The sequence below is a fragment of the Melampsora larici-populina genome, assembly GCF_000204055.1.
Source record: "Melampsora larici-populina 98AG31 unplaced genomic scaffold MELLAscaffold_47, whole genome shotgun sequence".
Taxonomy (NCBI): domain Eukaryota; kingdom Fungi; phylum Basidiomycota; class Pucciniomycetes; order Pucciniales; family Melampsoraceae; genus Melampsora; species Melampsora laricis-populina.
Genome location: NW_006768811.1, coordinates 247,765 through 265,192, shown reverse-complemented (window position 1 = coordinate 265,192; position 17,428 = coordinate 247,765). Strand labels below are relative to the sequence as shown.

Sequence of the window (17,428 nt, the reverse complement as noted above, 5' to 3'; positions counted from 1 at the left end):
AAGAACTTCGCTCAGGACTTTTAGTGAGAGTGGTAAATGGAAACACTCGAACCTATTCCGAACGGGCAATGGAAATGGGACGTGAGGAAATGAACTTGAGAGTAGAGAGAATAAAATGTTCAGATTATTTATTTCGTGATACACACCTTTAGAAGAAGTTATATGAGAACTTTGCTCAGGACTTTTAGTGAGAGTGGTAGATGGAAACACTCGAACCTGAGAAGAACAAAGATTAATAAAAAGGTGGGATATAGAAATAATAAGACTATCTAATGGCTAACCTATTCCGAACGGGCAATGGAAATGGGACGTGAGGAAATGAACTTGAGAGTAGAGAGAATAAAATGTTCAGATGAAGAAAAAGGGAACAATAATTGTGAACAGACAAAAAGTACATATAGGTAGAAAAACTTCATCTCTCCCTTTCCCAATCCGGACAACTCTCTCTTCAAACTCCATGTTTCATTTATATCCCAATCCGTCCATAAGACGTTCAGCTTGTGGTTACCTCTTAGGTTACCGGTGATGGTGAAGTAGCCATAATAAGTTCAAGACCCCCCCTCGCCACCATTACCGGGAAGCTTTGAAGATGGCAATAGACCAAGGTTATCCCTAAAAGTAACAAACTTAGACCTATCCAGTGATTTTGTCATTATATCAGCTATCATATGCTCAGTTGGACAATAGACTATATCAAATGTTTCATCTTTGACTTTCTCACGAATCCAATGAAAATGAATCTCCACATGCTTAGTTCTTGCGTGAAAAACCGTATTCTTTGCTAATGCTATTGAGCCTTGATTATCACCATACAATGTTGTTGAACATAAACTCTCAAATCCTAAATCCGTCATTAACCTCCTAATCCACACTCCTTCTTGTCCTGCATCCAAAAATCCCCAATACTCAGCTTCTGTTGACGATAGTGCAACGGTAGGTTGCTTTTTGCTCCTCCATGTCAATGCAGCACCATTCAGTAAGAAAACATAACCTGACATAGACCTTCTTGTAAGCGGGCATCCAGCCCAATTTGAGTCAGAGAAGGCAATTGGTGTACTCGGTGTAGGAGGTTTTGAGTTAGCTTGAAGGAAAGGCATGTCTGAAATTGAGTTCAATTTGCCATACACTAAAGATAGATGTTTTGATCCCCGTAGGTATTGAAGCACGCGCTTGAAGCAGTTCCAAAGAGACATTACAGGCTTTTCAAGAAATTGAGATAGTACGCTGACAACATGAGCTAGATCTGGCCTTGTACACTGTGAGAGATAGTTCAGTGATCCTACAGCGGCTCTATAGTTGTTGCCACTAGCGATAAAAGCATCTCGATCCTTGTCGGTGGCCATCAGTGGAGTTTCATTTGATTGCATTGGTGTTCCAATAGGTTTACAATCCTCCATGCCATTTTCTTGTAGCAGACTTTCAATGTATTGTTCTTGAGAAAAGGAAATTTGACGCTCAGCTCGGTTTCTGGTTACTTTCATTCCTAATAGATGATCAACATTCCCAAGGTCTTGGATTTTAAATTCTTTCTTCAAACCGTCTAGGATCCAATCCAAGTCCTTTCCAGCGAGAGCCATGTCATCAACCCATACATACACATAAGATCGGTGTTTATTCTCATCGATGTGGATAAACAGACAAGGATTGGCGGAGCTGATGTGGAATTTATCCGAGGTGAACCACTCAGACACCGTCATGTACCAGTTTTGCGCGGATTGCTTCAATCCGTATAATGACTGGACAACTTTTATGCATGCCTCCGGGTTGTTGATAAGGATTTTAAAAAGCTTGAATATTGCTGAGCTGTTAGGTAGCGATAGTAACCATTCAATAAAGCCTTCCGGTGGTCTGATATACACTTCTTCACCCTTCGCGAGCGATGAGTTGAGAAACGCAGTAACAAAATCTGCTTGTCGGAATTCCAGGTCTTCTAAAGCTGTGATGGCACCTACTGCTCTTAATGTAGCGATTCTTCCGGTTGGTGAGAATGTTTCATTATAATCAATACCTTCCTTTTGACAAAAAACTTGAGCAACACATCTAGCCTTGTATCTTCCATCTAGTTTCTTATTTAGTAATAGGCGAGTACCAATGAACTTTCGACCTCCTGGAAGTGCTAGACATGGTTCAAAAACGTTGTTCTGAATTAATGAGTTAAATTCGTCGTATACTGCCTCTTTCCACTTCAACCAGTCCGAAGCAAGTTTAGCCTTTGAATAGCTTTCAGGGTCAATGATGTTATCGAGTGGTGTGTACGGTAAGGATGATTCAATCTCGTTACCAATTGAGGTTATGAGAGCAGATGCCTGAGCGATCATGACTGAGATGTTTGGTGCAGGAATCCCTTGTATGTGATCTGATCTACGAACATTGCGTTGGGGCTGGTTTCGAGCGTTACTTTCTTCTCGGATAGCATCAGCCATAGCAGGGTTGTGAATTCGGACTCTGATTGGATTTTGTCGATTTCCATCATTACCTTGTTCATCAATCACAGGTTCATTTTCGTTTGGTGGAATATCAGGTTGATTATTGTTGATGGGGTCTTCTGGTTCATTTGGTAAGTCATCAGGAAGTTGATCGTCTTGATGGTCATCATTAATTTGCTCATCAGCTTCGTCACCATTTTCATACTCTGTTTCATCATCCATGGTTATTTCAGATGTGTGGTTTGATCTTGTTCCAATTGATGGGAACTCTTCTTCATTAAAAATGACATCATGTGAATTAATTAATTTACGGTCACAAAGCCGGATCAATCGATAGTTCTTGGTACCTTCAGTAAAACCTAGAAGGATACATTTTTCCGCTCTAGCATTAAATTTACCATTGCGGTTTGCTGATGGAATGTGTTTATAAGCAGCGCAACCGAAAATTTTGATGTGATTAACATTAGGAATCTTCTTGTTGATAAGTTCAAACGGGGTTTTAAAACACGCGGCAGATGACGGAGTACGATTTTCAAGATAAGTTGCTGTCATAACTGCTTCTCCCCAGAATGATGTAGGAAGGGAAGATTGAGCGATCATTGTTCTTGCCTTTTCGACAGTGATTCGATTTCCTCGTTCAGAGATTGGGTTTTGCTGGGGTGTATGAGGAGCAGTTACTTGGTGAATAATTCCAGATTCTTTACATAAGTTATCCATCTCATGATTTATGTATTCACCTCCACCGTCACTGGCCAAGATTTTGATTTTCTTACCAAATCGGTTTTCAACAAGAGACTTAAATTGCTTGAAGGTTTTAATGAAATCACTCTTATTTTTAAGTAAGTAAATCCAACGATATGAAGAGAATCCATCAATGGATTTGACATAGTATTGTGCGCCTCCTACAGATGCTGGGGTGATTTTTCCACTCAAATCTGAATGAATGACGTCTAACGGTGAATTGGGCTTTGGAATCGTGCCTGGAAATCTATTTCTAGTTGATTTTCCTAATGCACATGGCTCACAGAAAGGTAAAGGTGTGATTTTTGAATTGATTCCTTCAGTGCATTCAGCTGCTCTCTTGAGGTTCTTCTCACATGGATGTCCTAATCTTTTATGCCAAATGGCTGATGTATGAAGTGCATTGTTTGACTGATGAGATTTGATAATTTCAATATTCAAGATTAAAAGTCTACTAGCACAATTGGGCGGCGGGCGCCGCACTGAATTTTTTTGCCACAACCTAAAGAATGGCTGTGGGGTGTTTCTGTAGATATTTTGAGGATTTGGGGCGCTCCCAGGCACACCTGAGCTTTGACAAGCACTGAATGACTGCACGGTGAACATTGTGTAAACTATGGTATATCCTGTCCTAACCCTAACCCCTAAGCCTAAGCCTAAGCCTAACACTAACAGTCTAACCTTCTTCCTCAGTCTCATCAGATATTTAAGGTTTTCATCTTTGTTCTTTGTCCTGGTGTGCAACAATTACAAATTTCCAATCAATGATGCAAACTGATAGTCATTTTGTGTTTCATAGCTATCTTGCAATGGTTTTCTCAGTATTGCAATACTTTAGCATCAGCTCTCATTCTTCTAATGTCACTACATATCTCACTTGAACCAGTTGGACTTTCAGTTCTTATCAGGGTATCAATGACCCATGTGAATTAGTCAGAAGAAACTGATTGCACCAAGTTTGATGAAAGCAAACAAAGATCAATGTAGAAGGCAAAAGGCGCAAGAGATATAATTGAAGGATATTTATAATTCAGATATATGTAGTAATACACATCATGTTTAGATGGGCAGGGTTTTTTCTACTGAAGGCCACCATTGAAAACAATATTGTGTATCATTTGATTCAATCCAATAAGAAGTCCAGGATCAAAAGTAAAACATGACCTATTGAACTCAAAGCTTCAAAAAGACGAGGCTTGAATAACAATGATAATCAAATAAATGTACTTGTATGAATGTTAAGGACAATAATTGCAGTCAACCTATAAGCGCATTCAAGACTTCCAAGAAACAAAAGAAGAGATCAACACAAAGATGGAAGGAAGGGAGTAGTATATGAGAAATATACCCTCTTGATATGATGATAAATTGATCAAATAACCCACTTTTATCTTGACTCATTTTATTCAAATATTCTCCATTGAATATTATGGTCAAGAGCTTCTAAGAACAATATTGGGCCAATATGTGAGTTGCTCATTCAATTTAAATAATTTGGGTCCATTAGTCATACTTGAATGTGGATTGTGATATTGTGGATTATACATGAATCACTAATGTGGTGTGTATGAGATGACAACTTTATTTCTTCTGCTTCTTCATCACACAGCATACTAACAAGAATTATGTCATTTCTCGAATCAAATCCAAAGATTTCTTTGAATAAATTAGGCTGGATTTTTTTTTTGATTTCCACATTGGATAACATTTGATTGCATCATGAGGACCAAGTCCAAAGCCTATTGATTCCATATGATTTATTGGCCTGGTTACTCCAGGTTCTTGCTCTGTAGATTGTTGAATTCTTTCTTGTAATTTGTCATATGATTCGATTTTAGAAAAATGGAATATTTGATTTCTTGAGCCGTTTGATAGCTTCTGTTGATAGCTTGAGATGATGATCCATTGGTTTTTCTAGGTCTTGGCACAAATGCAATCAAATGAAACCTAGGTTACATCAGTTCAAGACCCTATAAAGAATGAATAAATATTTGAAGTGAGTATGAAAGCTTTATAGAAAAAAGACAAAAGAAAAGCCAACTTGAAAGTGAGGTCCAGTTGAAGATGAATGACTATCAATTGAAAATTGAGTTGAGATTACTGAATTTTTTGGAATGCAAAATGGAGCTGAATTATAAAACTTTTGAAGTTCAATGCTTGATAACTTTTCATCATTCATATTTTGGAGATTTTGGCTTTTAGTAAAGAGGTTTTGATGATTGTGTCAATATTGCATTGCTCAAGTTGTTTGAATCACAAGGCTTGAAGCTTGATTGAGTTCTTGTTCACAAAGATCCATATGAAGTACTTATCTGTTGATGTTTTCAATGTCAGTTGTCGCTGAGCACATCAAGCAGGCCCACTCAAAAATCATTTAGAGGTTTAGATTTGGAGCTCCTGGAGTATTGTCCATAGCACTGAAATGCATCAAACAATATCTTTCATCTTGAAATGATGATGTGGAAGCAAGTCATGAGCATTTGAAAGTATGTTGTAACTTCAACAAGAAGAACAATCCAACATGCTCAATATTTTTACCTTCTGATTGGGGAAAATTCACTGTGTGGTCTTTTTCTCTTGACTGAGAGCTTTTGTGATACTCCTTGGTTCTTCAATTTGCCACCAATTACCCATTCCTGCCACAAGGTTTTCCAAAAGTTTTTCTGTGATCACTGATATACCTATGCTTCATTTGTATTTCATTTATCTTTAATCAAAATACAACACATTTCCATTGCATCCATCTGCATCTATCTTACAAAGTAATAAAAACATAAGAGGTATATCCTCATATGATTTTTCTTTGCATTTTTGATCCATATCAAAAACGGTTGCATGGATTTTTTTGCTCAGATTCTTTCCATATGAGAAATCTCATTCTTGACTATATTCTGTATCATCCATCTTCAATATTCCAGTAGATTTCTTGATTATAAATTGACATTCAACTTTTGATAAACTGGTGGCTGGATTCTCATGATATCGAATTTCAAAGTAAGGTAAAAATCAAATTGGATCATTGATTTTAGAAGAGATAAATGCAATGAAGTTTAGAGACTTGCATTGTTAAACTTTCCTTATCATTTGACAAAAGAAAATTGCAATTTATATCTACAGAAAATGGTTGCTTGGATGCTTACTTCACATAAGAGATCTAGAGTTCATGACTTGACCAAAGAAGATGATGACCAACTGTTGGATTGTATTGTTTGACTGAAAGAGATGATATGGTAAGTGTACAGATAAAGGTTTTGTAGAAGTTGAATGTGACAGAATAAAGTCATTCACCAAACATATCATGTGAAAATTGAACAGTTAATGCACTCTTATCAACACCACCTCCTACAATCAATAAAAAGCATGTGAAAGAAAGATACAATGAAGTTCAAAGTGAAGTATCTGTCGCAAAAAACTTTGAAAGAGATGTAAAGATAACTAACCTCCCAAAATGATGAGATGGTCAAATGGAAACTTGTAAAAAATGATTATTTCTTTCCAATATTTGGTGGACTTGAGCTTCTTGATCTGAGAAGTTGATAGTTGTAGTAAAGAGTAAGGTGGTGGTGGTGATAAAGCATCACATGGAGAGGTTGGCATGATACTTTCAGCTTTAGTATTATCATCTAGTGAATCTAAAACTTCACTTAAACCTTGAGTTCAAGAAAGAACAATATCAAGTCAAGTTTCCAACCAGAGGCGGACGTGATGATCTAAGTCCATAAGTTGGATCATAAGATTCAACACAATCAGGTGCCAAATCAGGTGATGGAGATTGATCTTGACTTCTAGGTTCCACCACAGATGAAGGTCTTAAAGATAAAAGAGGAGAAGGTGAATGGATGTTTGTTGAAGGGTTGGGATTGACTGGTTTAGATGAACTGATAGATGAAAGATTAGATTGAGATTTCAAGATGATGGATGATCCCAGGTCATTCAGTCCTAAAAAATTCTTGTAATTGATGTTTGATTTCAGATTGAACAAAAGATTGAATATCTAAAACCAAACCAAATGTCAATGAAACTTGTACACTCTCTAACAGATTGTTTTTAAATACCTATGTGACACCTTCTGATCTTGAAATCACCAACACCTAAGGCTTGGACCCGGCACCAGGACCAGTGGGCAATCCTGAGCTGGGCTTGGGTCCGGCCTTTTTTGGCCTTGGAAATTCGCCCTTGGGCCCAAGGGTGGTGTGCTCTCTGGCCAGCCAAAAGGGCTGAAAGTAAGGGTTTTGAGTGATTGTAGCGATGAAAGTGGGTCTGAGAGGCTCAGAAAAGTGGCCATGGGATCCAAAAAGCGAAAAATAGGGCTTTAAAGGACCAATATAAAGCACCTGACATCATCTATTTTATTTATTTTATGTTATTTTTGTTATTTTTGGTGTGCGGCACATAAATTTTCCTCCCTTGGGCCGGTCTGGGTCGGCCGTTAAAAACAAGAGCCTGAGTTGGCTTGGATTTTAAAGGCCAGGCCAGACCGGGTCCAGGCCTTACCAACACCCCAATTGCTCAAATAAATTTGCCTAGGACATACACAAACCAAAAAAGTTGAAGATTAGTTTTGTTGATTTAGATTCAAAATTGGAAATTTGATGATAGAAAAATATATAAAACCTGAATTTGAGTTTGAAGAGGCATTGAAGCATCACCAGTGTAAGTTAAACACAGAATGCCTCTAAACCTATCAGTACCTAGATCACAACTTTCAGTCTTGCTTATTCTTGTTGGGATCTTGTAACAGAAATTCTGTTTGGAGAGAAGTTTGAAGACAAAGTCAATCAAGAACAGATGAAGAGTAGATCTCTCAGAAAACTGACTGGGTCATCTTAACATCCTAGAATTACAGCTGAGAATTTGTAAAAATTGAAGGATCTATTGAGCTCTAATGGAATTATTTGCAAAAGATTCAAAGATGGAAAAGGAATTGATGTATTAAGATTTAATTGATCATCATCAGAGGTGATTTGTAGCTTTGCATTGATTCAGATCTATAGAGCAAATCAAGCAGGAAAGTATATAACAATAGAAAAGGATGTATAGAATTTTTGAAATCTTTGGTTCATTTCAATCAGCTTCATTTAATAGAGCCTAGGTCTCAGATTAGATCATTAGATCATTTTTCTGAATTCAAATCGACTCGACTTCGATTTCCAAGTTGACCAAAAACCAATGTTGTGATTGATAAGGTTATTTTATATCATCCAAGTTTCAAAGTGCGATGAGACAATACTTTGATTGAAATAAACTCAATTTGATAGCTGGAAAAAGATACACAAGACAATTGATCATAGCACGCTTTATGACTGTTTGTATCTTACAAAATTAGATTGAGTAAACCTGAGGGTGATCAAAGATTTTCTTATCTTTAATTGTCTGCTAGCTCTTGATGCACTTGGTTTGTGGATGATTGACCAAATGAGAGGCTGTAAGTTTGAGTTCCATTGATTGTTCTTAAAGTCAAGTTAGATTGAATTAGCAATCTTCCTGATTGCCTGGGAAACTTACATCACATTTCCCATTACCCAGTATGTTCAAACAATATCAATGTTTAAAGTGACCATCTCGCGGTTGGTGATCTATGCTGTGCGAAGTGATCGTTCCAAAAAAAACGTCACAATCCAAGACGGGTGAATAATCAGTAGAGAAAGTGTGAATGACTTACTGTTGTTAGCTTTCAAAGCACACTTTGGAATTTGTTTCTAATACCTCTCGGCTGTGAAGGCAGTGATGATCTTGGTGAATCGACTCAATGTTGTCCATTTTGTTAAGCAAGTTTATTTCCCCCTTGCTTAACTTGTATAACTTGACATTGATTTTGCAATAAATGATTGAAGTAATAGTTGAAGATCTGATTTTAATCTTTTGAGTCGAACTGAAATCTCAAGTGTGATGTTTTGAATTGATGAAAGTCTGCTGGGGTGATAGCAGTTCGTGAATGATTTAGAAGAGATCAAAGATTGATATGTCTGGACAAAGCTTCATCTATCGTTTTCTATATTCTGATCTGATCATGTTCCTATACTTCACTAAAAATTGAAAAAGTGATGTGATGAAATTCAGGTTAGTCATAGTGCGTTTAAAAGAGACGAGTACAATTGGACTTGACTCTTTGACATCTAGATCTTCATGAATGAAAAGAAATGATTTGATGTGTGATTGTTGCGGACCAAGAGCCAAAGAAATAGCTGTTGTGTGATAAATTGATGTAAACCTGGAAGCGACATCATCTGCTTGAGTTTGTCAATGAAAATCTGAATGAAGGAGATAGGATGAAATCAGTGTTTCAGCAGAATGAAAAGCGGTGGTTGGATGATGACTAAACTTCTAAAGGTTGTAAGCTAGCAAAACCAGAATGATGAATGCAACTTGAATCAAAAGGTGGTAAATTCATATGTTGAGATCTGTTGAGATTCAGCCATTGTTTAATTCTGAAGTTTGATCGGATGGGAATCAAAATCACAAAGCTTTATGGTCAGACTGGCAATGATTGAGATCAGTCATAGTTGAAATGTTTTGAGCTCACACTGTTGTTTACCGTCCGTCAGAGGTTTGATTGAATACAGGATCAAGAGGGTCAATGTGCTAAAAGAAAATATGATCAGTATACATAGATGAAAGCTTGAATTGCTGGAATACGGCACACCAATGGTCCTTACGGTTGATTGTAAGCTGGGATCTGCATGAAATTCACAGACAAGGGGATGAATCTGACAACTCAGGAGCGTAAAGAGCAAGATGGGGTGTATCGACAGGGTGGGCTAGGCTTGGATGTATAGAATGAGGTGGACCATGGTGGTGGAGATAGTGGTGGGTAGATGATTGGAATTGCAAAATGAAGCACAGATTGAATGTTGATTGTCACAAAATGGTTTCTGCCACATGTGTGAAACCCAAAAATGGGGCTAATTGCATATTTTGTCAGGTTTTGTCTGAATTGCATGTTCGCCTTTAATATGAATGATGATTGATAATATTTCCATCGAGTATAATGGAATCATTCTTTTTTAGCACAAACGAATTGCTACTACAATAGACGAGTTGAACACCTTTCCTCCAGAAAGGAGTAAGAGAGAAAAGATTATGGGGAAGAGAAGGTACATGGAAAGCATTGTTGATGTTGTATTGACCATATTTTGATTTAATGGTTACTGTTCCTTTTCCAATAGCTTTAATTATCCTTCCTTCCTCTCCTATACTAATCTCTACATTACAGGGATTGTAGCTTTGAAATGATTCTCTAGACTTGAACATCGGATCAGAAGCACCTGAGTCGAGTAGGCTTGTTTCAGAACTAGTTGAACAGACAAAACTCGATATTTGATTAAATGGGACTGACCCAGGAATAGAGTCGTCCACGCCTGCGTAGTTCGCAGTGGTTGGAACTTCAGGTTCTTCGGTTGGAGCTTGAGTGAATCGACTTTGGTTTCGATTAGGAGCTAAGTGTTTGTATTTCTTCCAGCACTTATCTTCTACATGCCCAACTTTCTTGCAATGAGTACAAGATACGGAGCTTCCAGCAGGTTTTGCCGAACTCGAATTGGCATGATGTGCGGTGGCGCGGTTTGCTTCGATACCGCTAGTCGCGCTCTGAAGTTGGTCTTGCTCCAGTCGATGTAGCATGAAATCGAGGTTCTGATCCGGAAATCCATGGGTCATAACCCTGACAAACAATTCGTATTCAGATGGAAGTTTTGACAGAGCCATGATTACCTTCATCTCTTCACCCATCTTGAATCCAGACCTTCTTAACTCATTAGCACATGATCTAACTTCTTTAACAAAGGTTTCGACATCGGTAAATACAATGTTGGCGAACTTGGTGAAAAGAGTCGTTCTGTTAAGCATGTTTTCTCCAATGTACTTTTCACGAAGTAGAGTCCAAAGCATGAAGGCATTTCTAGCCTTTCCGACTTCCTCGTTACTGCTGACGAGAGCCAAGTTGTCTTCGTTTAGGTAATCAATAATGACGTTATACGCCCTCTTGCTCTTGATTCGATGAGATTCCTTCATCAGATCGGTAGGTTTGACACCAGGAGTCCTAGATACAGGTTCCGTTCCAAGTGCGATCTCGAGCAATCCCAAACGATTGAGTTTACACTCGATCATAGTCACCCACGTAAGATAATTCTTCGTGGTCGAAAGCATGCGAGATGATGATGATGTGGTTCCAGCATCGTAGTCGAGCGACATATCGTTTAGCCTTATGGTAAACTGGTACTGATAATGTATCAAACTTTAGAAGAAGTTATATGAGAACTTCGCTCAGGACTTTTAGTGAGAGTGGTAGATGGAAACACTTGAACCTTTAGAAGAAGTTATATAAGAACTTCGCTCAGGACTTTTAGTGAGAGTGGTAGATGGAAACACTCAAACCTATTACAAACGGGCAATGGAAATGGGACGTGAGGAAATGAACTTGAGAGTAGAGAGAATAAAATGTTCAGATTATTTATTTCGTGATACACACCTTTAGAAGAAGTTATATGAGAACTTCGCTCAGGACTTTTAGTGAGAGTGGTAGATGGAAACACTCAAACCTGAGAAGAACAAAGATTAATAAAAAGGTGGGATATAGAAATAATAAGACTATCTAATGGCTAACCTATTCCGAACGGGCAATGGAAATGGGACGTGAGGAAATGAACTTGAGAGTAGAGAGAATAAAATGTTCAGATGAAGAAAAAGGGAACAATAATTGTGAACAGACAAAAAGTACATATAGGTAGAAAAACTTCATCTCTCCCTTTCCCAATCCGGACAACTCTCTCTTCAAACTCCATGTTTCATTTATATCCCAATCCGTCCATAAGATGTTCAGCTTGTGGTTACCTCTTAGGTTACCGGTGATGGTGAAGTAGCCATAATAAGTTCAAGATTATCCTCATTGTATCTCTTTCTATATCGAACAAATGAACTCTGATAAACACCATGATCTAAATTCCCATGCTTGATGTTCATGGTTGACTTCTGAGGGAAAATACCCCTTCAGGCCCAGGTTTAGAAGGGGGTGGGTGAATTTTGCGCTCCACGGTTTACGCCGGATAAGGAGCATAAAATGCGAGGGGTTTAAAATTACACAATTCCTACCGATTGTGGAATTTTACGCTGTTTTTTTTTACTTTTGAGATGCGTAAAAATATGAAGCGCAAGAGATCGAGCGCAAATTTGTATGTAGAGGGGTTAGAATCATGAATTTTACGGCCTTGAAGGTGTGTAAAACAAAGGCCGCAAAAAGCAACTTTCGGCGTGGACTGTGGAATTTTGCGGCCTGAGTTACACCTCTAAATGATGCTATTCCCAATTGGGATGGCCTGTACGCACAGAATGATTTTTTGTATGCAGGGGTCCAGCACAAATAAATCATGGGAGACATTTGATTTTGTTTTGACTTTGAACATCACGATTTCAACCTTTTCTCCTTTGATGATGGATCCGAATATCCTATTTGATTATTATAACAAAGAAGAAACTGAAGAGATCATCAAGACAGCTATCAATGAAAATACACTCGACTTCAATGAAGATGCGGTCAATTTGAAGGAAGATGAACCAAAAAAGAAGATGAAGTCAAAAAAGAAGATGAAGGCAAATCAAAGGCCGGTAAAAAGAACTTTAGGTTACCAGTTGATCAAGCATCATTTGAAACCTTTATTGATCATGGTACCACTCTTGATCCTGAGGGATATCCGCTGTTCCCAGACCGAGGGACTGTATATGTCAAGATGCCGAAGCAAAAAGTCACTAACTGGGGAATAGTGGGTTATAGCTATAGCAAGTCAGGTGCTCGTGGCAGTGATGAGGGTGATTGGAATACTTTTTGCATCAACTACCTTGGTGTAATTCGTTGTGAAAACCTGGAGTGTGATGTCCTTGACTCACCTTTGACTGGTCGACGGAAGATGGATGAATGGGAGACCGTGTAAGTACCCACTCTATCATGTCAAGATTGAATTTTGAACTTATTCATCTGTTATCAATCATCTCACTAGGATAAACATGTGCAAGGTACCAAGATGCCCGGGCAATCTATATTATCAAAGGTTCTTGAAGTGTTCAATCGACCTGAACAAGTACATTAAAATTAATCAAGAGAGGAATTACAAATGTAGCGTTAAGTAACACACTAGAAATGTCGTCATCAGTGAAATCAAAGAATGACATCAGTAATCACCCCAATGTAATCAAATCATCGGAGTACTTATAACTTTCGTTGCCCAACTTATCTTACTTCTCTTTTCCCCATCTTTGGGAAGAGAAGTAAGTCATATTTCATCTTTCATTATCTCTTCAATTAAGTTAACCTGTTGTTTTATTTCGATTCACGTTACTTTCTCTTTTACTCAATAGATCTTATCTCTTAATCTACTCCAAGATCAGCTATCAAATAGTGATAGCTTAACTAATCAATCTGAACCTTTGTATAGGTACTAAATTGTCTATTCTCAGTTTCACTTATTCTCAGTTCTTCATCTCTAATCTTGTTGTTGTGATTATAGGTCAGAGTTACTTTTATGAGTCTTTGTTGGTGGTTGTGATCTCAGTGCTGAAGCGCACACTTTCAGGTGAATACAATTATCATCTTTGGGAAGAGAAATCTTATCTCTTAATCTACTCCAAGATCAGCTATCAAATAGTGATAGCTTAACTAATCAATCTGAACCTTTGTATAGGTCAGAGTTACTTTTATAAGTCTTTGTCGGTGGTTGTGATCTCAGTGCTGAAGCGCACGCTTTCAGGTCAGAGTTACTTTTATAAGTCTTTGTCGGTGGTTGTGATATCAGTGCTGAAGCGCACGCTTTCAGGTCAGAGTTACTTTTATAAGTCTTTGTCGGTGGTTGTGATTTCAGTGCTGAAGCGCACGCTTTCAGATCATTTGACCAGGGATTCCAAGACATTCTCAAAGGTGCATTAATACCACCTGTCGTGTTGATAACCACGTCAGTGGATGGGGGATTATGAGACATACGGGTGTCCATGGTCATCCTTGGACTAGAAAATCAATAGCAGACAAGCTTTCAAAATCAAAACTTGCTGAGAAGATTATAAGCAACCTAGCGACGCGTCCCATAGAGCACAGCGTGAGTTGTAAAATTGGTGTATTTGTATTATGTTGTTTTTGAGGCAGTTGTTGATGTGAATTGACTGCATTCACAGGTTGGGCGAGCTCCAGCAGGACGGCAACCTATTGAGACAGTGGCATCGATTCATCGGGCATTTGGACATTGAGACCAAGTGGCTTACTACCGTAGAGTGTTTTTATCTCAAGCAGGGATGATTCCAGACAAAAAGGATACTGGGAAATCAGATGAAGTTGTCACAGATATGGGCGAGTGGTTAAAGTAAGTAGCTGCTTGAAATAAAATTAGAAACACTTAAGCTTACTTGTGATGCTTATTATAATTTTAGACGTGGTTTGAAAATGATTTCTAGCTCATTCATGGAAGATGCCCATCTCACTTTTCAAACACAGTAGATGGCAGATCAGTTGTTAATGAGGGATGAAAATGATGGTGTTTATAGAGGTGGACTGCTTTCTGATGTCACCTATAAGTTTTTTGCAACCGGATACCTCCTTTCCACTTCAATGTATAGTGAGGTCCTCAAACGCTGGACTCCTACTCAACGCACTTGGATTGGAGGCCTTACAACTGCCCATTATCAGTCTCATTTTGAAACATTATTGAAACAGATCAAAGGTGCTTCTATGACTCCGGCTGAATGTGATATTGTAGTGCGTCAAGTTGTAGATTTTTCAAGCGCACAGAAGAATGGCTTCATTGCAGATTATATGTCTATCTTTGAAAAGGATTACAATCATGCACTTTCAAGGCTTTCAGGATGTGAAGAACATTTTTGTGCCTCAATTACACGTATAAAACGGAATCATCCCATCATAAAATTAGGGGATCGGGTGTGTAGAGATATCTTGAAACCTTTCGTCTTTAAAGATTCAATACTGATTTTTTGCTTTGTAGGAGTCATTCACCACACAAGCCTTATCTTTGCTTCAAGCCAAAAAAGCGGGTGGTCTAACACATGAGCGAAAAATGGATAATCTTGTGAAGGATTTTCCACTTGCTAAAGGGTGGATACAGTGGTGGCAATCTGCAGACATAGAAGCTATGCTTTTTCCTGGACGAAAAACTAAAATTGATGATTATGGATTGAATGATGACAATGATGGTCTTCCTGCCACAACTAATGCTCAAGAGTCTATGCATCAAGTGTGATATATGATATGGCAAGTTCTTCTGCTTTTCTTGAAAGTTTAAAGTTTCCTTTTAACTCATTCTTTCTTTTATTTAATTTAAACTTTTGGAATTCAAAGTGAAGGGAATTGTACCATTCAAGTTGGCTTAGTCCAATTGTTTGCACTGGTGAAGTGTCTTGAACGGAATTACACGGACTTGATGGCTGGAATTTCAGTTGAATATGGTGGTCTCTCTAAAAACTACAAAAAGGTGTCACAGGCCTTTGGATGGTCAAAAAATCGAAAAAAACGACACGAACCAAATGATGGCCGGCCACCTGATACCACAACTAAACTCCTTTCCACAAAGAAACTGGGACGCCCAAAGGGAGCCACTGGAGTTGATCGTAATCCTGTTACCACCACAGTGTAAGGGCTCTTGTCTAGGGTCTGGTTGAGCATTGCTCAACTTTAAGGCACATATAGATTTTTAAGAGTTAAGAAAACTACGTTAATAATTCGATGAAGAGAAAACTAAAACAATAATCACATAAAACATATATATACACAATATAACATATAACATCTATCTTATTCTTTTACTTCAACTTTCTATCCTAACAACCATCTTCTACTATCTTCTAACATAACACAATTTCGTAGTATTTGATATTTATTTGTTATTCCTTTCTTTAACATTACAAATCATTACAATAATAATCACTGTCTACCTTATAATTCTCCCAACACTGCCTGATACCCCATAGAACACCTGGAATCTAACAAAGAATTTGGAACCGGAAACTGAGGATATTTTGCATGAAAATTGAATATGAAAAGGTCTAAATCCGAAGATATATCTGAAAGAGCTACCCAAGTATCATCCGAGACTGATCTTCCTAACAATCGTATTACATATTCAGGTTGAGCTTTCCCTTTCTTCTATAATCTAAAATTGCCGAAACATGTCGCCAATCATGAGGTTTTGAAGTCTGAGTAAAGTGGAATTGATTTATCGGTTGTATTTCGTCCACATACTGAAGGAGGAACAAAAGGAGAGATGAGAGACACATTGAACACAGGATGTAAGCGAGAATAAGTACCGCCCCAGATATAATCGAACAGCATTTGCTCCGACCATCTCCACTACTGGAAAAGGTCCAATCCTCCGGTAATCCAACTTGGAAGAAGGTCTTGTCGTAGTGATGTTCTGACGAGATAACCATACAAGCTCTCCTGGAGAATATACCGGACTGATGCGACAATGTTTATTGTAAGCCTCCGCCTGAGCCTGTTTAGCATGCTTTAACAAAATCAGCAAATTCAATTGTGTTGCCTCAAGCTGTTCTATAAATTTATCAGCATGAGGAACCCGAGAAAACTCTGTAGAACTGTTCGCTCTAGGATGAAACCCTTGCCATAAAAAAAAAGGAGTTAATTTTGTAGAAGAAGAAACGGAATTATTAAAGCAAAATTCCGCCATGGGTAAAATGTCAACCCAATCATCTTGTCTATAACTGATGAAGTGTCAAAGATAAGCCTCTAAGGTCTGATTCGTCTTTTCCGTCTGACCATTGGTCTGCGGATGAAAAGCCGTTGATGGTGCGGGCGAAATAGGAAGTTGTTTCTGTACTGCAGTCCAAAAAGCAGACACAAAAGTAGCACCACGGTCCGAAATGATTTTGTCTGGATATCCGTGATAACGAAAAAATTGAGAGATAAAAAGAGATGCTAATTGAGGTGCACTCATGGACTCCTTACAAGGAATGAAATGCGCGCCTTTAGAAAAGTAATCAGTGATTACGAGAATAGAGTCACATCCAGATGAAATCGGTAATTTGACAATAAAATCAATACCTATGACACTCCATGGTCTATCAGGAATCGATGACGGAATAAGCTGTCCTTGAGGCGCATGTGTAGATTGCTTAGAAAGTTGACAAGACTCACAGCTTTTTACAAATACAACCTGAAACACGAGTAAAAAGTCACCTAATAACGGAATAGGAAAACTATCTCCATAGTCATGAATTAAGAGAACGATAATCTACACAAGGACGGTTTCTGCGTG

General features: G+C 38.2%; 3 protein-coding genes across 3 annotated transcripts; all 3 read right to left on the bottom strand.

Moving 5' to 3' along the window:
* Positions 1–6,447: 6,447 nt before the first annotated feature.
* Positions 6,448–7,992, bottom strand: MELLADRAFT_110757 (uncharacterized protein; the record flags this gene model as incomplete). The annotated part of the gene is made up of 4 exons (XM_007414937.1): positions 6,448–6,509; positions 6,608–6,817; positions 6,870–7,045; positions 7,985–7,992. The coding sequence occupies 4 exons, from the start codon at positions 7,990–7,992 to the stop codon at positions 6,448–6,450; spliced, it is 456 nt and encodes a 151-aa protein (XP_007414999.1).
* Position 7,993: 1 nt separating this feature from the next.
* MELLADRAFT_91915 (uncharacterized protein) lies at positions 7,994–8,230 on the bottom strand (the record flags this gene model as incomplete). Its single annotated transcript, XM_007414936.1, has 2 exons — positions 7,994–8,137; positions 8,189–8,230. The coding sequence occupies 2 exons, from the start codon at positions 8,228–8,230 to the stop codon at positions 7,994–7,996; spliced, it is 186 nt and encodes a 61-aa protein (XP_007414998.1).
* A 1,841-nt stretch (positions 8,231–10,071) lies between these two features.
* MELLADRAFT_57309 (uncharacterized protein) lies at positions 10,072–10,830 on the bottom strand (the record flags this gene model as incomplete). The annotated part of the gene is made up of 2 exons (XM_007414935.1): positions 10,072–10,432; positions 10,504–10,830. The coding sequence occupies 2 exons, from the start codon at positions 10,821–10,823 to the stop codon at positions 10,423–10,425; spliced, it is 330 nt and encodes a 109-aa protein (XP_007414997.1).
* Between the last annotated feature and the right edge of the window lie 6,598 nt (positions 10,831–17,428).